This window comes from Entelurus aequoreus, linkage group LG22, assembly GCF_033978785.1.
Source record: "Entelurus aequoreus isolate RoL-2023_Sb linkage group LG22, RoL_Eaeq_v1.1, whole genome shotgun sequence".
NCBI lineage: Eukaryota > Metazoa > Chordata > Actinopteri > Syngnathiformes > Syngnathidae > Entelurus > Entelurus aequoreus.
The window spans coordinates 4,424,096-4,448,957 of NC_084752.1; the positions used below are offsets into that span (position 1 = coordinate 4,424,096).

Consider the following 24,862-nt stretch of genomic DNA (forward strand, 5'->3'; position numbering starts at 1 on the left):
GTGTTAGCATAGCCGAGCCTATGTAGCCGAGCGAGTCAGTCAAGCATAGATAGCGGGCGTCGACGGTTGAAGTGTCGCTTTATTTTACTAAAAAAAATGAAATATCGGCGAAATGTAACACGTGCGACAGGACTGTTTCGTGCTTGATGAAGCACCTCCGAGTACAAATAAATGCGTGTCCCGTCTTCGACGCGCTGCGCCGACCGTCCTCCTCTGCCTCTTCCTCTGGCTTTGACGCCCAGCCTGGCACCTCGGTGACTGCACTGCAGTCCGAATCCGGTAAGTAAAACAATATATATGCAATAAATAATGTGTTTTGCGCCAACGTCGAGGCAGCTAACAAATTAGCCCGCATATTTTTTCATAGACAATTTACAACCTGCTAGCCAGGCTGCGCGATGTGCTCAGCGTACTCCGTTCACCGTAGCAGCAATGGGGAAGATGTCGGTGCCACAGAAAGGTCACTGCACACATAGTCAAAAGACTGCATCCCTTTTCAGAGGTGGAATCTCCAACATTTAGGTTAGTTAAGCAATAACGTTAGAGCTAAGCTAATTGATACTGGGCTAAACAGTAACAGCAACATTACATGTTTGTTTATGTTTGCAGGGATATGGTGAAAACTCTCAACCCAAAATACATACCACCTTCCAGGGACTACCTGACAAACACATTGATCCCGGCATGGTACAAGAAGTATCGGAATCGAGAATCGTCAGGAATCGGAATCGGAATCGTTCGAATTCAAACGATACCCAACCCTAATAATATGTTACGTTAACATACCAGGCACGTTCTCAGTTGGTTATTTATGCCTCATATAACGTACACTTACTCAGCCTGTTGTTCACTATTCTTTATTTATTTTAAATTGCCTTTCAAATGTCTATTCTTGGTGTTGGCTTTTATCAAATACATTTCCCCCAAAAATGCGACTTATACTCCAGTGCGACTTATATATGTTTTTTTCCTTCTTTATTATGCATTTTCGGCCGGTGCGACTTATACTCCGAAAAATACGGTACAACAATTCTTCTCAACAATAGAGGTGAACTATAACCTTAGAGGAAAATCACATTTAAAACATTTGTATGCACGTATAACACTTTAGAATATCAGTATGTGGAATTAAATTATGTTTCCCCTCGGGGATTAATAAAGTACTTCTGATTCGGATTTTGATTGGATTAACCCAGGGGTCCCCAATCTACGGCCAATGTATTGAAAAAAAAAATATATATATATATTTTTTAAATTATTATTTTTTTTAGATCTGTCCTTTTACTAATCCATTTTCTACCGCTTGTTACTCTCGGTGTCTCCTAGCCGCTCAGGCTCACGCTCAGTGGCTTTGTGGTTAGAGCAGGGGTGCTCATTACGTCGATCGCGATCTACCGGTCGATCACGGAGGGTGTGTCAGTCGATCGCCAGCCAGGCATTAAAAAAATAGTCCTAAAAATGAGCGATCATAAATCTTCACTATGACGTCACTTTCCTCACTTGATTGACATTCGCGGCACCCGAGGGTCTTGTGAGATGACGCTGGCTGCTGCCAGCTCATTATTGAGAAAAAATGACCGACAGGAAGGCGAGAAACTCTTTTTATTTCAACAGACTCTGGCGCCGTACCTGTCGTCAAAACTCCAAAGACCGACTGCACAGTTGCACAATAAAAGCGCTGCTTCATCCTGCCTGCACTAACAAAATAAGAGTCTCAGAAAGCTGCCGTGCACAAGCTAGCAAGCTACAGAGTTTGCCGCCAATGTATTTCTTGTAAAGTGTATACAAAGGAGTACGGAAGCTGGACAAATAAGATGCCAAAAACCAACCATTTTCATGTGGTATTGGACAGAAAGGAGGACTTTTTTTCTCCTCCATTCGAAAATGCGGACGTTATCATCACTACTGTCTGATTCCTATCAATGCAAGTCATCACAATCAGGTCATACACCAACTTATATTCTTGTCTTCATGAAAGAAAGGAATCTATATGTGTTAAACATGCTTGTATTATCTTTAAACACCTTTAACTTATTAACAATATTAACTATATGTGTTAAACATGTTTGTATTATCATTAAACACTTTTAACTTATTAACAATATTAACTGTAAGTGTTAAACATGCTTGTATTATCATTAAACACCTTTAACTTGTTAACAATATTAACTATATGTGTTAAACATGCTTGTATTATCTTTAAACACCTTTAACTTGTTAACAATATTAACTATATGTATTAAACATTCTTGTATTATCATTAAACACCTTTAATTTATTAACAATATTAACTATATGTGTTAAACATGCTTGCATTATCATTAAACACCTTTAACTTGTTAACAATACTAACTATGTGTTAAACATGCTTGCATTATCTTTAAACACCTTTAACTTGTTAACAATATTAACTACTGTATATGTATTAAACATTCTTGTATTATCATTAAACACCTTTAATTTATTAGCAATGTTAACTATATGTGTTAAACATGCTTGCATTATCATTAAACACCTTTAACTTGTTAACAAAAACATATATTTCATAAATAAGTAAATATAAATTATATATATGAATGAGGTAGATCCCCACGACTTGATCAATTGAAAAGTAGCTCGCCTGCAGAAAAAGTGTGAGCACCCCTGGGTTAGAGTGTCCGCCCTGAGATCGGTAAGTCGTGAGTTCAAACCCCCCTGGCCGAGTCATACCAAAGACTATAAAAATGGGACCCATTACCTCCCTGCTTGGCACTCAGCATCAAGGGTTGGAATTGGGGGTTAAATCACCAAAAATGATTCCGGAGCGTGGCCACCGCTGCTGCTCACTGCTCCCCTCACCTCCCAGGGGGTGAACACGGGTGATGGGTCAAGTGCAGAGGACAAATTTCACCACACCTAGTGTGTGTGTGACAATCATTGGTACTTTAACTTAAAATTGCATTTTCCCATCGATAACGTGACATCATCACGCTCGCACGCTCTTTCAATCAATCATTGCATGAGAAATAAATAAATAAATATATATATATATATATATATATATATATATATATATATATATATATATATATATATATATATATATATATATATATATATATATATATATACTACCGTTCAAAAGTTTGGGGTCGCCCAAACAATTTTGTGGAATAGCTTTCATTTCTAAGAACAAGAATAGACTGTCGAGTTTCAGATGAAAGTTCTCTTTTTCTGGCCATTTTGAGCGTTTAATTGACCCCACAAATGTGATGCTCCAGAAACTCAATCTGCTCAAAGGAAGGTCAGTTTTGTAGCTTCTGTAACGAGCTAAAGTGTTTTCAGATGTGTGAACATGATTGCACAAGGGTTTTCTAATCATCAATTAGACTTCTGAGCCAATGAGCAAACACATTGTACCATTAGAACACTGGAGTGATAGTTGCTGGAAATGGGCCTCTATACACCTATGTAGATATTGCACCAAAAAGCAGACATTTGCAGCTAGAATAGTCATTTACCACATTAGCAATGTATAGAGTGTATTTCTTTAAAGTTAAGACTAGTTTAAAGTTATCTTCATTGAAAAATAAGGACATTTTAATGTAACCCCAAACTTTTGAACGGTAGTGTATATATATATATATATATATATATATATATATATATACATACACACACAGTATGTAATATATATATATACATATACACAGTATTTAATATATATACATATACACAGTATTTAATATATATATATATATATATATATATACATATATATATATATATATATATACATATATACATACATATATATATATATATATATATATATATATATATATATATATATATATATATATATATATATATATATATATATATATATATATATATATATACACATTTATTATGTATCTGTGCATGTGCAGACCCCCCCTGCACTCCTGGTAGAAAATGGACGGATGGATTCTGTATCATGAAAAACGTCCTTCCCTCCATTCAGAATCGGAATGACTTTACTAATCCCCGAGGGGAAATTGAGATTTTCAGCACAATCCCATTTAAGATCAGACAAACATTACAGGGAGACAAAAAAAGGTGAGAAACAGGTAAACGTTGGGGAAGCGGGGGGGGAGAGTAAACAAATATTCAGTCAAGGGCTGGACTCCAGGGAAGGGGTCCAGACTGAGGCCGAGGAAAAAAAAACTCATAGCCATAGCACACATAAACAAGTTACATAGAATCAACAAAACTTGCAACAGAGGGGAGGGAGTGGGAGCTACGCCGAATTGCTGCTGTATGAGCGCTACTCAGCCGTCCATCGCCCCTAAGGGGAACACCTGACCCCTAATAGATGCCTGGCTATCTCTGCAGGTGAGCACAGTACTTTTCACACAAAAGGTAATATTATATTGTATTATGTTTTGGAAGAGAACATTTTTTGTGTCCTCTTATGTGTGCTAGTGCAGCATGCTACTTGAAAATGGTATGTAACTAAACACCACAAGCCACAAGATAATTATAAAGCGCTCCGTCTATCATCCGTTCCCATTTTGTAGTACTATCAAGTGCAATGACGATACGTGCTCAATGTATATACACGCACACACCCTGAGGAGGTCTTTCTCCACCGGTCACTGAGTTCCATTTAGTGGAGGTCAGCAGCAGAGTGACATGCACACTTTGATTACAACACAGTGCATTGTGGGTCAGCCATGCACTATTGTTTACTTCGGGGGTGGGCCAGAGGTTAGAGGTGCATTAGGGAGCAGTCAGGTGAGTGTGCTCATGTTGAGATGAATGAGGCAACAACCACCAACACACACACACACACACACACACACACACACACACACACACACACACACACACACACACACACACACACACACACACACACACACACACACACACACACACACACACACACACACACACACACACACACACACACACACACACACACACACGCACAAACAATATGGAACCACTGAACCACCTAAGAGACACGCCCCAACTCAGTCGGCTTCATGCTCGAGGTTGTCAGCAAACTGTGAAGAATAATTGGAAATCCACTTTAAATTACTGTTAGGTGGACACAATCCTTGTATGTGACATTTTTAGACTGCAATCATGTGTTGTTGTTTTTTTTAAGATGACAGGATTAGAGGTGTGATCAAATGGTGTTCATGGCGTCTTCATTTTGTTTTCATTACTCCAAATATATTTATATTTATATTGAATATATAAAAGGGAAAAATATCCAAATCCATTGCTATTCTTTATAAAGTAAGAAACATGCTGAATAAGAAATGTCTGCATATGTTATATTATTCTTTTATTTTTCCATATTTAACATATCGTGTTGAAGTTTGGGGAAATGTTTATAAAACAAACATAGATCCAATAATTAAACTTCAAAAAAAGGGTAATTCGAATAATATACAAAGCGTGCTACTATGAACCTACGAATCCATTATTTATAAGTTCTAATGTGTTAAAATGTTCAGATTTTGTGTTTTAAAAACAATGGAAATTATGTTTCGAGTACCGTATTTTTCGGACTATAAGTCGCAGTTTTTTTCATAGTTTGGCCGGGGGTGCGACTTATACTCAGGAGCGACTTATGTGTGAAATTATTAACACATTAGCGTAAAATATCAAATAATATTATTTAGCTTATTCACGTAAGAGACTAGACGTATAAGATTTCATGGGATTTAGCGATTAGGAGTGACAGATTGTTTGGTAAACGTATAGCATGTTCTATATGTTATAGTTATTTGAATGACTCTTACCATAATATGTTACGTTAACATACCAGTTGGTTATTTATGCCTCATATAACGTACACTTATTCAGCCTGTTGTTCACTATTCTTTAGACATTTTAAATTGCCTTTCAAATGTCTATTCTTGGTGTTGGCTTTTATCAAATACATTTCCCCCAAAAATGCGACTTATACTCCAGTGCGACTTATATATGTTTTTTCCCTTCTTTATTATGCATTTTCGGCCGGTGCGACTTATAGTCCGAAAAATATGGTAAATAACAACAGCCTTCCAGCTTGTATTCTTAAGTTATTTCAATTAAGAGGAGAAAACTATCATTTACAGGGGATATTGATTTTTGACATAGGTAAAGTAAGAACGAATACAAAATACAAATGTATTTCAGTTTTAGGAGTTCAATGGTGGAACAAGCTCAGTGATGAGCTGAAGACATGTAGTTCTTTGTTAAGGTTCAAGAAAACCTTGAAAGGTGAAATAACTGAAAATTATAAAATATAGTAACAATTGCTTTCATCCCATGGATTTTTATTTTTTTAAACGTTGATGTTCCAGGCAATCTTATTTTCAGTGAAGGTATAGGATAGGCAAATATAAGCTTTGGCTTCAGCCTATTCCTTTTTCGGTCATTCTTTTTCTTTTTGTGTGTAAATGTGTATGATTGTTAAATATGTATCATCTGTACTGTTAATCTGGTCACACAAAACGGTTGATGGTTGATTTCATGACCGAAATAATTATAACATTCATTCATTCAAATATACAAGAGGTATAAGTAACAGTAACCACTTCTTCCCTCAGGCCATAAGACTCTTGAACGCATCATAATAATCCCCTCAATTCCCCCTAAAAACGGATTAACTCGCTGGAATATAAAGACAATATAACATACATCCATAAACGTGCATGCATATGCAAAAGTGCAATATATTTATCGCCATCAGACTGTACAACTCTAGGATGACAGGGGATGCAAAACAATAACATATACCCCCCATTATTTATTTACTTTTTAAATGATATCTCAATTCTGTACACTGCTGCTGGAATTTTAATTTTAATTTTCCTGAAGGAACTCTCCTGAAGGAATCAATAAAGTACTAACTATCTATCTATCTATTTATTTATATCTGCACTTAAACCTGCTCAGTGGCCTTGTGGTTAGAGCTCGGTAGGTCGCGAGTTCAAACCCCAGCCGAGTCATACCAAAGACTATAAAAATGGGACCCACTACCTCTATGTTTGGCACTCAGCATCAAGGGTGTGAATTGGGGGTTAAAGGCCTACTGAAAGCCACTACTAGCGACCACGCAGTCTGATAGTTTATATATCAATGATGAAATCTTAACATTGCAACACATGCCAATACAGCCGGGTTAGTTTACTAAAGTGCAATTTTAAATTTCCCGCGAAATGTCTGCTGAAAACGTCTTGGTATGATGACGCTGCGGATGTGACGTCACGAGTTAGACGGGACATTTTAGTCCAGCACCGCGGCCAGCTTAAAGTCGTCAGTTTTCATCGCAAAATTCCACATGATTCTGGACATCTGTGTTGGCGAATCTGTTGCAATTTGTTCATTGCATTATGGAGAAAGAAGCTGAGCAAGCAAAGAAGAAAGTTGTCGGTGCGAAGAGGAGTATTTTGCGAGGGAAGTCAGCAACACAACACAACGCAGCCGGTGTTTCATTGTTTACATTCCCGAAAGATGCAGTCAAGATCGAAGAACTCGGACAACAGAGACTCTCACCAGAAGGACTTTGACTTCGATACACAGACGCCTGTAGAGACCTGGGACAACACAGACTCTTACCAGGATTACTTTGATTTGGATACACAGACGCAGAACCGTGAGTATGCAGCTGCGCTTCCAAACATTTGATCGCTTGCCCGTACGTGCGTGTCACGTACGTAACTTTGGGTAAATATATAAGCTTTATGAACCTTGGGTTAGGTGAACGGTCCTTTGGGCTGAGTGATTGTGTGTGTTGTGCAGGTGTTTGAATTGTATTGGCGGGTTATATGGACGGGAGCTAGGAGCTAGCATAACAAACACCTAGGTGTTTTTATGCGGGATTAATTTGTGGCATATTAAATATAAGCCTGGTTGTGTTGTGGCTAATAGAGTATATATATGTCTTGTGTTTATTTACTGTTGTAGTCATTCCCAGCTGAATATCAGGTCACCCCCGGCTCTCACAGCATCTTCCCTATCTGAATCGCTTCCACTCCCCACTAGTCCTTCACTTGCACTTTCCTCATCCACAAATCTTTCATCCTCGCTCAAATTAATGGGGAAATCGTCGCTTTCTCGGTCCGAATCTCTCTCACTTCTGGCGGCCATCATTGTAAACTATAGGGAACTTTGCGGAAATGTTCAACTGACTACGTCACGCTACTTCCGATAGGGGCAAGGCTTTTTTTTGTCAGATACCAAAAGTTGCGATCTTTATCGTCGTTGTTCTCTACTAAATCCTTTCAGCAAAAATATGGCAATATCGCGAAATGATCAAGTATGACACATAGAATAGATCTACTATCCCCGTTTGAATAAAAAAAATTCATTTCAGTAGGCCTTTAAATCACCAAACATTATTCCCGGGTGCGGCCACCGGTGCTTCTCACTGCTCCCCTCACCTCCCAGGGGGGGTGAACAAGGGGATGGGTCAAATGCAGAGGACAAATTTCACCACACCTAGTGTGCGTGTGACAATCATTGGTACTTTATCCTGCACTACAACGAGCTAATCCAATGAAATGTCGTTCTTATCTGTACTGTAAAGTTCAAATTTGAATGACGATAAAAGGAAGTCTAAGTATGATTGGAAACTTGGTAGTTTGTTACCATTTTTGCACATGTGTATTGTCTACAAAGCAAACAATTGTACAAATAAGTGCATATTTCTAATAGAGGGTGGTATAGCAGCATCTTGTGGTTCTTATGGGTATTGAAGACAGTTGCCTGCATTCAGAAATTACAGTACATGTACTGTAAATGTATACTGTATTTATATTAGTCACATGTAATTAATGCTGTATAATAGACTGTATTTATGTTATTCACATGTGAATAATGCTGTATAATAGACTGTATTTATATTATTCACATGTGAATAATGCTGTATAATAGACTGTATTTATATTATTCACACGTGAATAATGCTGTATATTAGACAGTATTTATGTTATTCACATGTGAATAATGCTGTATAATAGACTGTATTTATGTTATTCACATGTTAATAATGCTGTATAATAGACTGTATTTATATTATTCACATGTGAATAATGCTGTATAATAGACAGTATTTATGTTATTCACATGTGAATAATGCTGTATAATAGACTGTATTTATGTTATTCACATGTGAATAATGCTGTATAATAGACTGTATTTATATTATTCACATGTGAATAATGCTGTATAATAGACAGTATTTATGTTATTCACATGTGAATAATGCTGTATAATAGACTGTATTTATGTTATTCACATGTGAATAATGCTGTATAATAGACTGTATTTATGTTATTCACATGTGAATAATGCTGTATAATAGACTGTATTTATGTTATTCACATGTGAATAATGCTGTATAATAGACTGTATTTATGTTATTCACATGTGAATAATGCTGTATAATAGACAGTATTTATATTATTCACATGTGAATAATGCTGTATAATAGACTGTATTTATATTTATTCACATGTAAAAAAAATACCCAAGTGTTTATTGTCTATTGTGAGCGAACTGTGGTGGTGAATCCCCCCCCCCCCCAGGGATCAATAAAGTACTTTCTATTCTATCTATATCAGTGGTTCTTAACCTGGGTTCGATCGAACCCTATGGGTTCGGTGGAGGTCAAGACACACCCGACTCATCGTGTAAATAAAAACTTCTCCCTATCAGCGTATTACGGATACAGCAACAGCAGAAGTCACACTGATTTGCAGGTGTGTAATTTGTTGTGAGTTTATGCACTGTGTTGGTTGTGTTCTTTGAACAAGGTGATGTTCATGCACGGTTCATTTTGTGCACCGGTAAAAAAACATGGTAACACTTTAGTATGGGGAACATATTCACCATTAACTAGTTGCTTATCAACATGCAAATTAGTAAGAAATTGGCTCTTAACTAGTCATTATTAAGTACTTATTAATGCCTTATTCGGCATGGCCTTATTAAAACCCTAACCCTGGCCCTAACCAAATAACTCTAAATGAAGTCTTTGTTACTTAGAATATGTTCCCCTAGTGTCCAAACAACTCTAAATTAAGTCTTTGTTACTTAGAATATGTTCCCCTAGTGTCCAAACAACACTAAATTAAGTCTTTGTTACTGAGAATATGTTCCCCATACTAAAGTGTTACCAAAAACATATAACTTTGTCATTAATTTGAATTTTTTTTTTTTTTTTCACTAAAGAAAGGTTCGGTGAATGCACATATGAAACTGGTGGGGTTCGGTACCTCCAACAAGGTTAAGAACCACTCCTCTATATCGACACTAGATGGCGCTGCTGCAGCAACATCAACTCACCAAAAAAAAGAAAAGGAGCGTCTGCGACGTTCACAAACGTCACGTAAACTGACCAACATCACACACTAGTTGTTTGTTTCATTCAAAATGGCAACCGGTTTTCCTATGTTGACAATTATTACACCATTACACAAAAAGAGAAAACATAAACTTGCAAATGTCACGGTAAAGTATACAGGTTGTTCAAATTAAATTAATGTAATCCGATTTGCGTCCGTGGCCCTGAACGCCACACCAGCTGACGTTTTGCTAACAGTCCGCGTTGACTACACACAGCTTGTGGCTGAATATAAGATTGGATACAGTTTCGTTTTAATAATAGGATAAGAAGGGTAAGAACCACACACACCAACAAAACAATTTAGGTCTCTTTGAACAATTTATTTGGAAAAAACGAGCGAACAAAGCTAGCTGCCGGTAGCAAACAGACAAACCGTTGTCTGGACGACGGTTTCACTGTCATTAATCAGTCACTGAAGGCTGTTAGCTCCTTTATAAAGTTGTTAACAAGTAGTGATGTGGATATGTATCGACATGAAAGTGCAGTGAACACGATAGTTTACTCACACGGCTGTGACGTCGGCTCAGCGTTTGCGTTTACGCTAGCATTTATTAGCATCGATGCTAGTCCAAGATCACCATTGTTGTGGCAGCTGCGTGTTAGCAAGCCTCACTGCGCATGCGTACTTTGGGTGAAGGGCCAACTTTCTGTGAAGTTTCTCGCTGTGCATTGATTGGTTGATTGATTGATTGATTGAAACTTTTATTAGTAGATTGCACAGTTCAGTACATATTCCGTACAATTGACCGCTAAATGGTAACACCCGAATAAGTTTTTCAACTTGTTTAAGTCGGGGTCCACGTAAATCAATTCATGGTACAAATATATACTATCATCATAATGCAGTCATCACACAAGTTAATCATCAGAGTATATACATTGAATTATTTACCATCCGGGGGGTGGGATGTGGAGGGTTTGGTTGATATCAGCACTTCGGTCAACAATTGCATCATCAGAGAAATGGACATTGAAACAGTGTAGGTCTGACTTGGTAGGATATGTACATCAAGTAGTGGACATAGTGAGTTCAGATAGCATAAGAACAAGTATATACATTAGAAATACATTTGATTATTTACAATCCGGGGAGGTGGGATGTGGAAGGGGGGAGGGTGTTAGTCAAGGGTTGAAGTTTAAGTGCGGTTTTGAAGGAGGATAGAGATGCACTTTCTTTTACACCTGTTGGGAGTGCATTCCATATTGATGTGGCATAGAAGGAGAATGAGTTTAGACCTTTGTCAGATCGGAATCTGGGTTTAACGTGGTTTGTGGAACTCCCCTTATCTATCATAATGTGGTTTAACCAGTGGCAGGTCCTGCGTGAAATTTGACTTCAATGATTAGCTCTCAAAATACCATAATTGATGTCACCACATGACCATTGCTGGAGAAATACTATACAGGAAAAAAATGTACACCCTACTGTGCATTGAAACACATCAAAAGTATACAAAACGAGTTATTTTCTGGCGCATTTAAAAATAAATTACAACGCATCAGCAATTAAAACATATACCGTAAATGTATCTGCTTGGCTTATGGAACTTCCGGTCAATAAAGTTTGATACAAAGTACACACTTCTCAAAGATATATTAACTGCCCTGACCACATGATGGCGACAAATACCGTATTTTTCGGAGTATAAATCGCTCCGGGGTATAAGTCGCAACGATCGAAAATGCATAATAAAGAAGGGAAAAAACATATATAAGTCGCACTGGAGAATAAGTCGCATTTTTTGGGGAAATGTATTTGATAAAAGCCAACACCAAGAATAGACATTTGAAAGGCAATTTAAAATAAATAAAGAATAGTGAACAACAGGCTGAATAAGTGTACGTTATATGAGGCATAAATAACCAACTGAGAAGGTGCCTGGTATGTTAACGTAACATATTATGGTAAGAGTCATTCAAATAACTATAACATATAGAACATGCTATACGTTTACCAAACAAACAATCTGTCACTCCTAATCGCTAAATCCCATGAAATCTTATACGTCTAGTCTCTTACGTGAATGAGATCAATAATATTATTTGATATTTTACCGTAATGTGTTAATAATTTCACACATAAGTCGCTCCTGAGTATAAATCGCACCCCCAAACTATGAAAAAAACTGCGACGGTACAATACGGTATATATTTATAAAAAAATTATTTATTTTTTTTAAACTTGTTTAGCATATTTGAGTACCAAAAGAAGCACCATGTACTGTACTTTTTATTGTTTTGCATTTGAATTTTTTTGCAATATTTTTTTTTTTACATATTGATATTTAAAAATATATATTTACGGTACACAACATTCTGTTAGTATTTTATAATCTTTTAGCATGTTTGAATGCATAGAAAAAAACTGCTGTGCTCTTGATTACAGTGTATATGTTTCATCATTTTCAGTATTCTTCACTTTTTTAAATTAATTTATTTTAAAAAATGTATTCTGTTATAAAAAAAAAACCTCTTATCATCTTTGACTACCTTGGAAAGCACAAAACAGTCCATAATCCTGTAGATGTGATGTATTATTATCTCTTCCTCCTATTTACCATTGACCTATTTTTACTGTGACCCCTTGTCTCTTCTCTTTCCCTTTTAGGAAACATGCTAGCATATATCTGGCAGTACGTCTACACGTCCTACCTCAGGTACTGGCTGAAATGGCTCATTAGGCAGGCCACAGGCACGTGCGAGCTGCAGAGAATATGCTCGGGCTACAAACCGGGTGCCACCAGAACAACAAAAACAGGTGAGAAAATCATCCCGAATGTTAAGTTAAAGTTAAAGTACCAATGATTGTCACACGACATTTCATCTGGATTTTTGTCAGTTTTGTTTGTTATATATACTTTCTTGTGTGTCTGTGCTGTTGCAGAATACTCCCTGGAGTCTTCAAAGAGCAAGGTAAGCAGCCAGTGCCATTTCATGGTAGGCAGTAGGCTTTTACGAAATGGGGTCAGAGTTTTGCTATTAGTTTATCTTACGTAATGCGGCGCATCGAGAGCCTTTAAACCCATCACACCTATCACTGGTGCAAAGGTCTTAGTTGTCCCAGTTGTGAACAGATTTCATCCTGATTTTTATCATCTGGAACATCTTGTCTTGTCAAACTTGGTCCGTGGTCTTCATTTTCTAAATATCACAAACCATAAATGAATACAGGGGCGTGTAAATAAGCTCACAGGACTCTTCTTTGGGTACCCCTTTATCGTGTATTGCCATAACATCTACATATACAGTATAGTAATGATTGAGGAATACATGAATCAAAAAGCATTTGCCAGGAAATGTTGTGCCTGACTGATAGAGATGGGAATCTTTGGGCACTTCACAATTCGATCCGATTCTTGGGGCGACGATTCGATTCAAACAGATATTCGCAAATTACAATATTTAGTATAGTAATTCAAATAAAACCTTTTCAAAATAGGGTATGAAAGGTTGCTGACATATGCCGTAAATGTGCTGCAAGTAAGCTTGTTATTAAAAAATGTATTATTTAAAAAATAAAAGATTTTAGAAAATAATTAATAGATTTAGAATCGGAATAAATACAATTTGAGATTTGGATGTGAATTGATTTTTTTAGCACCAACGTTTGACCATTTACAAAATTAGTGATTATGTATGTGTATTTATTATTGTAATAAATATTACTGATCAGCATTTTCAATTCCCTATTGTTTTTGTATTATTTATATATGTACTCTTAATATATTATATGTAATACATTTTAATGTAATTAGTTGCACGCTTACACACTGTACATTACCTTTTGCATTATATTAATATTATTCTGTGTTGTCTACTTTGTACTTTTTTTGTCGTCACCTGAATTAAATGAATAAATTTAAAATAATGAAAAATAGTTAAACCATTTAGGAAATCTTGATTTTAGTTTTTACCACTTTTTTAAAAGTTTTTTTAAACACCTGCATGCACACTTTTTTATTGTATCCATAATTCATCACGCTGCTGGTACTGTTACCTACTATACTTGATATGCTTTGCCCAATCACAGTATGGCAGGGGTCACCAACGCGGTGCCCGCGGGCACCAGGTAGCCCGTAAGGACCAGATGAGTAGCCCGCTGGCCTGTTCTAAAAATAGCTCAAATAGCAGCACTTACCCGTGAGCTGCCTCTATTTTTTAAATTTTATTTATTTACTAGCAAGCTGGTCTCGCTGTGCTCGACATTTTTAATTCTAAGAGAGACAAAACTCAAATAAAATTTGAAAATCCAAGAAAATATGTTAAAGACTTGGTCTTCACTTGTTTAAATAAATTCATTTTTTTTTTTTACTTTGCTTCTTATAACTTTCAGAAAGACAATTTTAGAGAAAAAATACAACCTTAATTATTTTAGGATTTTTAAACACATATACCTTTTTACCTTTTAAATTCCTTCCTCTTATTTCCTGACAATTTAAATCAATGTTCAAGTAAAAAAAAAAGTTTTAATTGTAAAGAATAATAAATAAATTTTAATTTAATTCTTCATTTTAGCTTCTGTTTTTTCGACAAAGAATATTTGTGAAATATTTCTTCAAACTTATGATTAAAATGCAAAAAAATTATTCTGGCAAATCTAGAAAATCTTTGGAATCAAATTTAAATCTTATTTCAAAGTCTTTTGAATTTCTTTTAAAATTTTTGTTCTGGAAAATCTAGAAGAAATAACGATTTGTCTTTGTTAGAAATATAGCTTGGTCCAATTTGTTATATATTCTAACAAAGTGCAGATTGGATTTCAACCTATTTAAAACATGTCATCCAAATTCTAAAATTAATCTTAATTAGGAAAAATTACTAATGATGTTCCATAAATTCTTTTTTTAATTTTTTCAAAAAGATTCGAATTAGCTAGTTTTTGTCTTTTTTTTTTTCGGTTGAATTTTGAATTTTAAAGAGTCGAAATTGAAGATAAACTTTGTTTCAAAATTTAATTGTCATTTTTTTCGTGTTTTCTCCTCTTTTAAACCGTTCAATTAAGTGTAAATATCATTAATTATTAATCATAACATAGAGTTAAAGGTAAATTGAGCAAATTGGCTATTTCTGGCAATTTATTTAAGTGTGTATCAAACTGGTAGCCCTTCGCATTAATCAGTACCCAAGAAGTAGCTCTTGGTTTCAAAAAGGTTGGTGACCCCTGCAGTATGGGTTTTATATTTCACCTTTTCTTTCTTGGTTTACATCACACAGTAGGGCTGCAGTATTTTGAGAAACAACTTAATTGGGATTTCTATATTTTATACACAAACATGCATAAAACTACAAAAATAACAAGTGAAGGAATACACTAGACTTTCAATCAACAGATTGTTGTCTCAAGGTGCCACACAGAATAATATGCAATCATTTACTTAAGGTGGCTTTATGCAGACAGACTTGCTCTTAAACTGAACAAATAAGCAATCAAAACTATACAGTGTTTGTAATGTAATGTGATCATAATATATAATCCTAATGCAAGTAACCATTTAAAATGATATAAACTTTTATTTGTCATTACTGTAGAAGTGTCCACCATTGTACTGTAGTTGGTAGGTAAATAACTGTGTCACACTATATACACTACCGTTCAAAAGTTTGGGGTCACATTGAAATGTCCTTATTTTTGAAGGAAAAGCACTGTACTTTTCAATGAAGATAACTTTAAACTAGTCTTAACTTTAAAGAAATACACTCTATACATTGCTAATGTGGTAAATGACTATTCTAGCTGCAAATGTCTGGTTTTTGGTGCAATATCTACATAGGTGTATAGAGGCCCATTTCCAGCAACTATCACTCCAGTGTTCTAATGGTACAATGTGTTTGCTCAATGGCTCAGAGGGCCAATTGATGATTAGAAAACCCTTGTGCAATCATGTTTACACATCTGAAAACAGTTTAGCTCGTTACAGAAGCTACAAAACTGACCTTCCTTTGAGCAGATTGAGTTTCTGGAGCATCACATTTGTGGGGTCAATTAAACGCTCAAAATGGCCAGAAAAAGAGAACTTTCATCTGAAACTCGACAGTCTATTCTTGTTCTTAGAAATGAAGGCTATTCCACAAAATTGTTTGGGTGACCCCAAACTTTTGAACGGTAGTGTAAATAAATAAACAAAAAAATAAAGTGGACTCATTTCTATAAGCAAAAATGTAACTTATATCGAACATCTTAACGTTTTTTTTTCTCAGTTGGAAAATTGAGGTCGGATGTTGCCTTTTTGTTTATTGCCATCACGGCATTCACGCTGTGTTGATGGGCTCATATTGCCCATCCAATATGAAGCTGAAATATTCCCACAACGGGACATTTGGCTTTGTAATCATATTTTTTCCTATTAATTATTGTTACTTTGTGGCACTTTTCCACCTGCGGTTCGCGAGTAGGGAGGCTCTGTGTGTGTGTGTGTGTGTGTGTGTGTGTGTGTGTGTGTGTGTGTGTGTGTGTGTGTGTGTGTGTGTGTGTGTGTGTGTGTGTGTGTGTGTGTGTGTGTGTGTGTGTGTGTGTGTGTGTGTGTGTAAAGCTGGCGGTTCGGTTTCTGCCCACCGAGACAAAGATTGTGAATGACTAAAAAGAGGGCTCACTGCGTTCAGTTAGTTCTACTGTTAAAGAAAGGCGCTCAGGTGCTGAGAGCGATGCACAGTGAGAGGCTCAACAAGTCTGATTGGCAAACATGGCTGTCACTCAAATGCCAGTGACAACGGAGGAGAAGATAAATGATCAGCCTCTTGCAGTTACGTTATCGCTTTAATTAAACCTTCCATGTCGATTCAATGGCGATTAATCGTGCAGCCCTGTCACACAGTATGCTTTTCTTCCTGTACAGCTACTAAGAGGTGCCCTGGAATGCAGCCAGGAGACATTGGAACAATGCGTGGACCAAATTATGAAGGAGAAGCGCGTGAAAGTGCAGATTAATCCCTTGTAAAGCTGCACACTCTACTCAAAATAACGCTGAGTCCAATATTATTGTGTTGTTTTTTTTTAAAGTAGCCGATCTCTTTTTTTTTCAGGTTCAAAGAGAGTTTGCATACATCTCTGCTGCAGATAACAGGATACAAAAGCCTGTACATGTCCGTGGAAGACACCAGGAAGGAAGTGTTCTGCTCGGACAGCCAACAACATGAGGCCATGCTGCTGAAGGTACTACGACGTTAGCAAACAAACTGTTCAGCAAAGTGAAACCTCTGAATGTTGATTACAGTCCTGCTGATTGTTATAGAAGTAATCTGTTACAGGGTCAAACTGTTGCCATCATAAAACCTGTATTATCTGTACAGATAACATTTTCAACATTTGTAATTGACATAAAATAGTAAAAGTAAATTAACAAGCAATGACACGCATTATTGCTCACCGACTAAGTCGCCTGCCGGTGCTGGCAGCGAAGTGTAAAATTTAGTTTTATAAACAATAAAAATGACAAAGAACGACGGTGTAACATAGGAATAATTTCTGTTTCACCTATTCGATATTCAATATTGTGCAAAAAGAACCATTTTGAAATACAAACTGTACACTGTACACAAAGTTGAAAGACACAAACATGAACGTTGTTTTACATTACAATTATTTGTTACACTGTATGTATATAATATATATATATTTTTTTTTTTTAAATTATTATATATATTTTTTGAAGTAATGAATATTATTCATTTGAGCATTATGTTTGTGTTCAATTACAGTAAGTGTGTTTATCCTAAACATTCTTGCCACTTAATTTTACACAGTAACATTTATAAGTCTTTTTTGGGGGGGAATTATACCACAATAATATCGTACCGTGGGCTTAATATCGTGATATCGTACCGTGAGATTTTGACATATATACACACACATATATGTATATACACACATATATGTATATACACACATATATGTATATGTGTGTGTATATATATATATATATATATACACACTACCGTTCAAAAGTTTGGGGTCACCTTGAAATGTCCTTATTTTTCAATGAAGATAACTTTAAACTAGTCTTAACTTTAAAGAAGTACACTCTATACATTGCTAATGTGGTAAATGACTATTCTAGCTGCAAATGTCTGGTTTTTGGTGCAATATCTACATAGGTGTATAGAGGCCCATTTCCAGCAACTATCACTCCAGTGTTCTAATGGTACAATGTGTTTGCTCATTGGCTCAGAAGGCTAATTGATGATTAGAAAACCCTTGTGCAATCATGTTCACACATCTGAAAACACTTTAGCTCGTTACAGAAGCTACAAAACTGACCTTCCTTTGAGCAGATTGACTTTCTGGAGCATCACATTTGTGGGGTCAATTAAACGCTCAAAATGGCCAGAAAAAGAGAACTTTCATCTGAAACTCGACAGTCTATTCTTGTTCTTAGAAATGAAGGCTATTCCACTAAATTGTTTGGGTGACCCCAAACTTTTGTGTATATATATATATATATATATATATATATATATATATATATATATATATATATTATATATATACATTTACCCATACACGCATATAAACATGTGTACACATATACATACATACTTATACACATATATATATATATATATATATATATATATATGTGTGCAAGTTACTAGATTATTATAGTTACATAAATTATAATTTTAACAGTATTTAATGGGGTGCACAAAAAAATCGATTCACAGCCAAATGTGTATATTAGATTAAAATCGATTATCAAAATAGTTGGTGATTAATTAAGTCATCGATTCGTTGGATCTATGCTATGCGCATGCGCAGAGGCTACTTTTTTAAAATGTATTTCTTTTTTTTTTTAATAAACCTTTATTTATAAACTGCAACATTTACAAACAGCTGAGAAACAATAATCAAAATAAGTATGGTGCCAGTATGCTGTTTTTTTTTTCTCAATAAAATACTGGAAAGGACAGAAATGTAGTTTGTCTCTTTTATCCGATTATTAATCGATTAATCAAAATAATAATCGACAGATTAATCGATTATCAAATTAGTTGTTAGTTGCAGCCCTAATATATATACTGTGTGTATATATATATATGTGTGTGTGTATATATATATACCGTATATATATATATATATATATATATATATATATATATATATATACACACACACATATATATTCAATGTGTTTTCTTTATTTTCATGACTATTTACATTGTAGATTGTCACTGAAGGCATCAAAACTATGAATGAACACATGTGGAGTTATGTACTTAACAAAAAAGGTGAAATAACTGAAAACGTGTTTTATATTCTAGTTTCTTCAAAATAGCCACCCTTTCATTCTATTGATGAGCTTCAAGAGGTAGTCACCTGAAAGGGTTTTCACTTCACTGGTGTCATAGTTTTGATGCCTTCAGTGACAATCTACAATGTAAATAGTCATGAAGATAAAGAAAACGCATTGAAATGAGAAGGTGTGTCCAAACTTTTGGCCTGTATTATTTGCTCTACAGTATAACAATATATTCTGGTGTTAGTTGTAATCCATTCCTATTAACCTATGCTATTTATAACCTACTCTATTTATATCCTATTCCATTCAAATGATTACGTGCATATTATTTTTGTTGTGGTACCAGGTTGGCTAAATGTTGTGCCGTCTTATGTGGGCTGCTATGACAAAGTCTTTTAAATTTAAAACATAAATACAATATACTTAGTCTTCATCTTAATGACAAAGGTGTTTTTTCCCCAAAAGTGTAAAAAGGAGTTAACCACTGTTAAATATGAAAATAATACAATGGTGCCTTTTGTATAATTCTTCTTACATAAAAAAAAATCCCCACCCAAACATGCATATAATCCCTTGTTCTTTTGATCATCATGCATGATTGCAATTTTTAAGGTTTTGTGCAAGTTTACGAGGCATTTCTTTCCACTGAAATCCTGCTTGGAAAGTACAACTTGGAGGCTCTAAGAGGTTCCATTGTATAACCGGCAAGAGTGTGTGTTGCCCTTAGCTCTGGGAGCTGCTCATGCCGAATGTGGAGCTGGAGTCCAGAGTGACCAAGCAGTGGGGGGACATCGGCTTCCAAGGGGACGACCCCAAGACGGACTTCAGAGGAATGGGCATGCTGGGCCTCATTAACCTCCTGTGAGTCCTAAATAGCAAAGATCTAATCGAAGATAACGGAGCTGAAAGCAAATCTAAAACTATCTTCTTTTGAAATGCACCCTAACACAACATGATGGACTATTGAAGTTTGAGCAGTAGGCACAGCTTGTTCTCACACAAAGCAAACAAGTGGTTTATTGTTTGTTTTTGTCAGTTTTTTCAGTCAAAACTACACAGAGGAAGCACGGATGGTATTGTCTCACGCAAACCATCCTAAACTGGGGTGAGGACACACAAAACTCATCAATATTCTGCTCCTGATATCACACTAATGGGATGAATTGTATTCCAGGTACTCCTACGCCATAGTCGGGATCAACCTGACTGAGATGGCCTACAGCCTCCTGAAGAGCGGCGCTCTCAAAGCTCATTTTTACAACACGGTGCCTGGCGCACCTCAGCTACAACACTTTCATCAGTTTTATTGTAAGCAAATCGCCTCAACTACAATCATATGTTGCTTAGCTCTGGTTTTGCTCCCCTCCACAAGACAGAAAACTAAAATAAACAGCACCTCTGCTGTCTGCAGCCTGGTCGAAGAAAGAAAATCTGCACCATTGTGTGGACAAACGTGTGGGTAGTCTTACTCTGTCATAGAATTACTGCAATCAAACAATTACTCATATTAAGAGTGTGCCTCACTGAAGACACTGAAAAACGACACACACCTGTGGAGATTCATGTGTTATTGCTGACATCACTCTTTTGGGGGTTGGCAATGCAAGGGAGCAAATGCTAGTCTATTTAGAAAAGATGGTTGTAAGTTGGGCTGCAACAACTAATCGATTAAAATCGATTATAAAAATAGTTGGCGATTCATTTAGTCATCGATTCGTTGGATCTATGCTATGCGCATGCGCAGAGGCTACTTTTTTTATTTTTTTAATAAACCTTTATTTATAAACTGCAACATTTACAAACAGCTGAGAAACAATCAAAATAAGTATGGTGCCAGTATGCTGTTTTTTTCCAATAAAATACTGGAAAGGATAGAAATGTACAGTGTTTCCCACACATTCATTTATTTGTGGCGGCCCGCCACGAAAGAATTAAGGCTGCCACAAAAAAATTTTTTATTTTTTTTATTTTTTAAATTTTTTTTAAACATTTTTTATTTTTGGCCTGTCCAGCTTCTCAGGCAAATCATATAGTTGATGTAGATGCCCATATTAGCTGTTCAGATTTACTTTACAAAAGAGAAGTGTAGGTTCAAGATTTTTGGAGCTTTGTTCAGTGGATCAGATGTTTGATGAAGCTCTGTGTCTATCTACCACCACTACTGTTTATTTGTTACTGACTGTGGCAGGACACCTCTGCCTCTGTTTCACTTTATGTTGCTGGTAAATAATATGGTTGTAGTAGTAGGCTAAAGTTAAATTATTTAGTATGCACTAATTAAAGGGGCAGTGCTTTAAGAGACATTTTAGCTTTTATATTTTTTGTAAGAACCACAATTAATAAATATATTTCAGTGAATAACTTATTGTTCAAATCTGTATATAAATATGTACATAAAGTGTTGTAATTATATTGTAAAATGGATGGATGTTTAAAACAAAACTGTTGTTATTAATTAGTAAGTATACATTTTTTTAACCTTTTTAGAGAAAATCATATCATTGTAGTAAATAATGCAAATTACTCGATGATGTCATGGTGACCACGCCCCCACCGCCACAGGTATCTTGGCAGTTTATGGGAAACACTGATGTAGTTTGTCTCTTTTATCAGATTATTAATCGAAGTAATAATCGACTGATTAATCGATTATCAAATTAGTTGTTAGTTGCAGGCCTAGTTGTAAGTAGTCTCAAGTAACACTTACAGGCATCGATAAAGCGCAATATTTATGGGTCAGTGCAAAGTTCCCACGGCTTCTTGTCTTCTCTTCCAGGCTACCTGGCGTTTGAGTTTGACAAATTCTGGATCGCCGAGGAGCCGGAAAGCATCATGTTGTTCAACCAGTACAGGGAAAAATTCCACAACGTTGTCCAGACGCATCTGAAGGACCCCGACGTGTCTCTCACGCTCTCATCCATGTGATACGCAACACCCAGAAGGAAGCACAAACATTCCATGTTTAGACGTGGCGAGGACGGCGGCCGCGGCGGTGAGTTGTTCAGCTCTTTTAACGAGGCAGCAGCCACAAGGCTAATATTGTGGTCCAAAGACACGTTGAAAAATGTCAAATAACGTAAACACTTTAAGTTGGTCAGCTCAGGATTTTGATATAATGTGACTAATGCTTTTTGTTTGTTTGTGGTTGTTAAAAGCGTGATGTAGCCACTTCAACTATTAAACACACTTTGACGTAGAAGAAGCACACAGGTCAGATATGTACACTGATATATTTAGGATGCTTATAAACATGTTGTGACACCGTGAGTACTTCAGCTGCCTGAAGTTTGTCTTGTTAAAGTTAAAGTGCAGTTTTTCGGCGGGCACACCTGCGCCATCCAATATTATACACTAGAAATAATTCACAGGGACGGAACAAAAATGGCTTCTCCGCCCCCCCCCCCCGCAGGTGTGCCTAATATAGCACCCGGTGCGTTCCCTCCACCGCCAGGCTCAGTTAGAGCCCTCAAACCTCTTCTTGGTGACCATCATGCCCCGCTTAATTTGCTCAAAGGAGACGAACATCACGACGTTCCACGAGCCCAGCCTCAGGAAGGATGGTACGAAACTATCGATAAGACAATACAAAAAGGGGGTTACAATTATGGGATGTATACAAATTCGGAAGAAGTCAAGAGTGAGCGCTCACCCCTTGTAGAACGCGGTAGGCCCCTCTTTGGTCATCATGGTCCAGGCGCAGTTGATGGCGCTCTTGTACTGACCCGGCGGTGAGTTCATGTACCTGGTTTTTACCACGTCCACCGGGGAGGCGATCACCGTGGTAACAAAGCCGGCGCCGAAGGCGGACACAAAATGACACGGAAGATTGTCTGCGGGGAAATCGTCATCATCGGCACTTTGTACAGACGATTATGGTATCAGCTGGAGGGAGGAAGGGTGGGTGTGTGGGCCCTTAACCAATCAGTTAGAGTGTGTGTGTGTGTGTGTGTGTGTCTCACCTGACATGAGCTTGTGTCGCAGGATAGCCTCTTTGATGAGGTCGTAGGTCACCAGCTCTGTGCAGTTAACCAGCGCATTTCTTGTGATGTTGGGTAGAGTTCCTGCACAGCACGTTTGATAATAATTAATAATAATAATACCGATGTTGGAAAATACCTCTAATGAATTTGCGTTTTGAGTTTTCTTCATTTATAAATATTTATATGAATTTTAGTGTTTAAAATTGATCACATATGCTTTAAATTTGGATGAACTGTTATTAATACAATACTAATGTTGAATTCATACACCGTATTTTTCGGAGTATAAATCGCACCGGCCGAAAATGCATAATAAAAAAGGAAAAAAACATATATAAGTCGCACTGGAGTATATGTCGCATTTTTGGGGGAAATGTATTTGATAAAAGCCAACACCAAGAATAGACATTTGAAAGGCAATTTAAAATAAATCAAGAATAGTGAACAACAGGCTGAATAAGTGTACGTTATATGAGGCATAAATAACCAACTGGTATGTTAACGTAACATATTATGGTAAGAGTCATTCAAATAACTATAACATATAGAACATGCTATACGTTTACCAAACAATCTGTCACTCCTAATCACTAAATCCCATGAAATCTTATACGTCTAGTCTCTTACGTCAATGAGCTAAATAATATTAGTTGATATTTTACCGTAATGTGTTAACAATTTCACACATAAGTCGCTCCCCCGGCCAAACTATGAAAAAAAACTGCGACTTATAGTCCGAAAAATACGGTACCTCTAATGAATTTGCGTCAAATCGCCGAAATTTTTTCCACTAATATTCATATGAATTTTAGTGTTTAAAATTGATCACATATGCTTTAAATTTGGATGAACTATTATTAATACAATACTAGTGTTGAATTCATATTAAATGATAAATAATTGATACAATGTTAAAATAAATCATGAATGAAAAGGAGCAGAAAGAATAAACGTATAATATCTGCCCTCCATTATTAATTAATGTTAATGAATGAGTAGGGGCTAGGGCAAAAACATTTTTTAAAAAATTCAAATTTCAAGCGTTAAAAGGGAGACGTTAGTAATAGAATACAAGAATATAGTAATACATTCAGTAATACAAAAACATTGTATTATTAATATCTGTATGTATTTTCATAAATACTATTTATTATTTTATTTACCTAAATATTGTTGTTTTTAATTATTGTTATCTAATTCCGTACAATTGATTTTACTATCAAGTAACATTTTTGGCCTCCGATCACGATCCGATTTTTTTGTTGTTTTTTTTG

General features: G+C 36.1%; 3 protein-coding genes across 5 annotated transcripts in view; 1 reads left to right on the top strand and 2 right to left on the bottom strand.

Moving 5' to 3' along the window:
- Positions 1–10,990, bottom strand: part of gprin3b (GPRIN family member 3b) — a 25,815-nt gene extending 14,825 nt beyond the window's left edge. Inside the window, exon 1 of one of the 2 annotated variants that reach the window (XM_062032770.1) lies at positions 10,882–10,990. The gene's annotated coding sequence lies outside the window, so the exon portion shown is untranslated. The remainder of the gene's footprint in view (positions 1–10,881) is intronic. The other variant, XM_062032769.1, reaches the window with a different exon arrangement.
- Positions 10,487–24,862, top strand: part of elmod2 (ELMO/CED-12 domain containing 2) — a 14,746-nt gene continuing 370 nt past the window's right edge. The window contains exons 1-9 of one of the 2 annotated variants that reach the window (XR_009823795.1): positions 10,487–10,646; positions 12,984–13,133; positions 13,260–13,288; positions 17,209–17,306; positions 17,396–17,525; positions 20,336–20,469; positions 20,645–20,713; positions 20,783–20,916; positions 22,385–22,600. Coding sequence is in view for 1 of the 2 variants with exons in the window: in XM_062032773.1 (XP_061888757.1) it covers positions 12,989–13,133; positions 13,260–13,288; positions 17,209–17,306; positions 17,396–17,525; positions 20,336–20,469; positions 20,645–20,713; positions 20,783–20,916; positions 22,385–22,533 (888 nt within the window). In the remaining variant the exon portion in view is untranslated. Of the gene's footprint in view, positions 10,647–12,983; positions 13,134–13,259; positions 13,289–17,208; positions 17,307–17,395; positions 17,526–20,335; positions 20,470–20,644; positions 20,714–20,782; positions 20,917–22,384 lie in introns of both variants that reach the window. The other variant, XM_062032773.1, reaches the window with a different exon arrangement.
- ucp1 (uncoupling protein 1) overlaps positions 22,385–24,862 on the bottom strand; it is a 9,953-nt gene continuing 7,475 nt past the window's right edge. The window contains exons 5-7 of the mRNA XM_062032772.1: positions 23,568–23,669; positions 23,258–23,438; positions 22,385–23,176 (exon numbers count right to left, since the gene is read on the bottom strand). Coding sequence (XP_061888756.1) covers positions 23,062–23,176; positions 23,258–23,438; positions 23,568–23,669 — 398 coding nt within the window. The 3' untranslated portion in view covers positions 22,385–23,061. The remainder of the gene's footprint in view (positions 23,177–23,257; positions 23,439–23,567; positions 23,670–24,862) is intronic.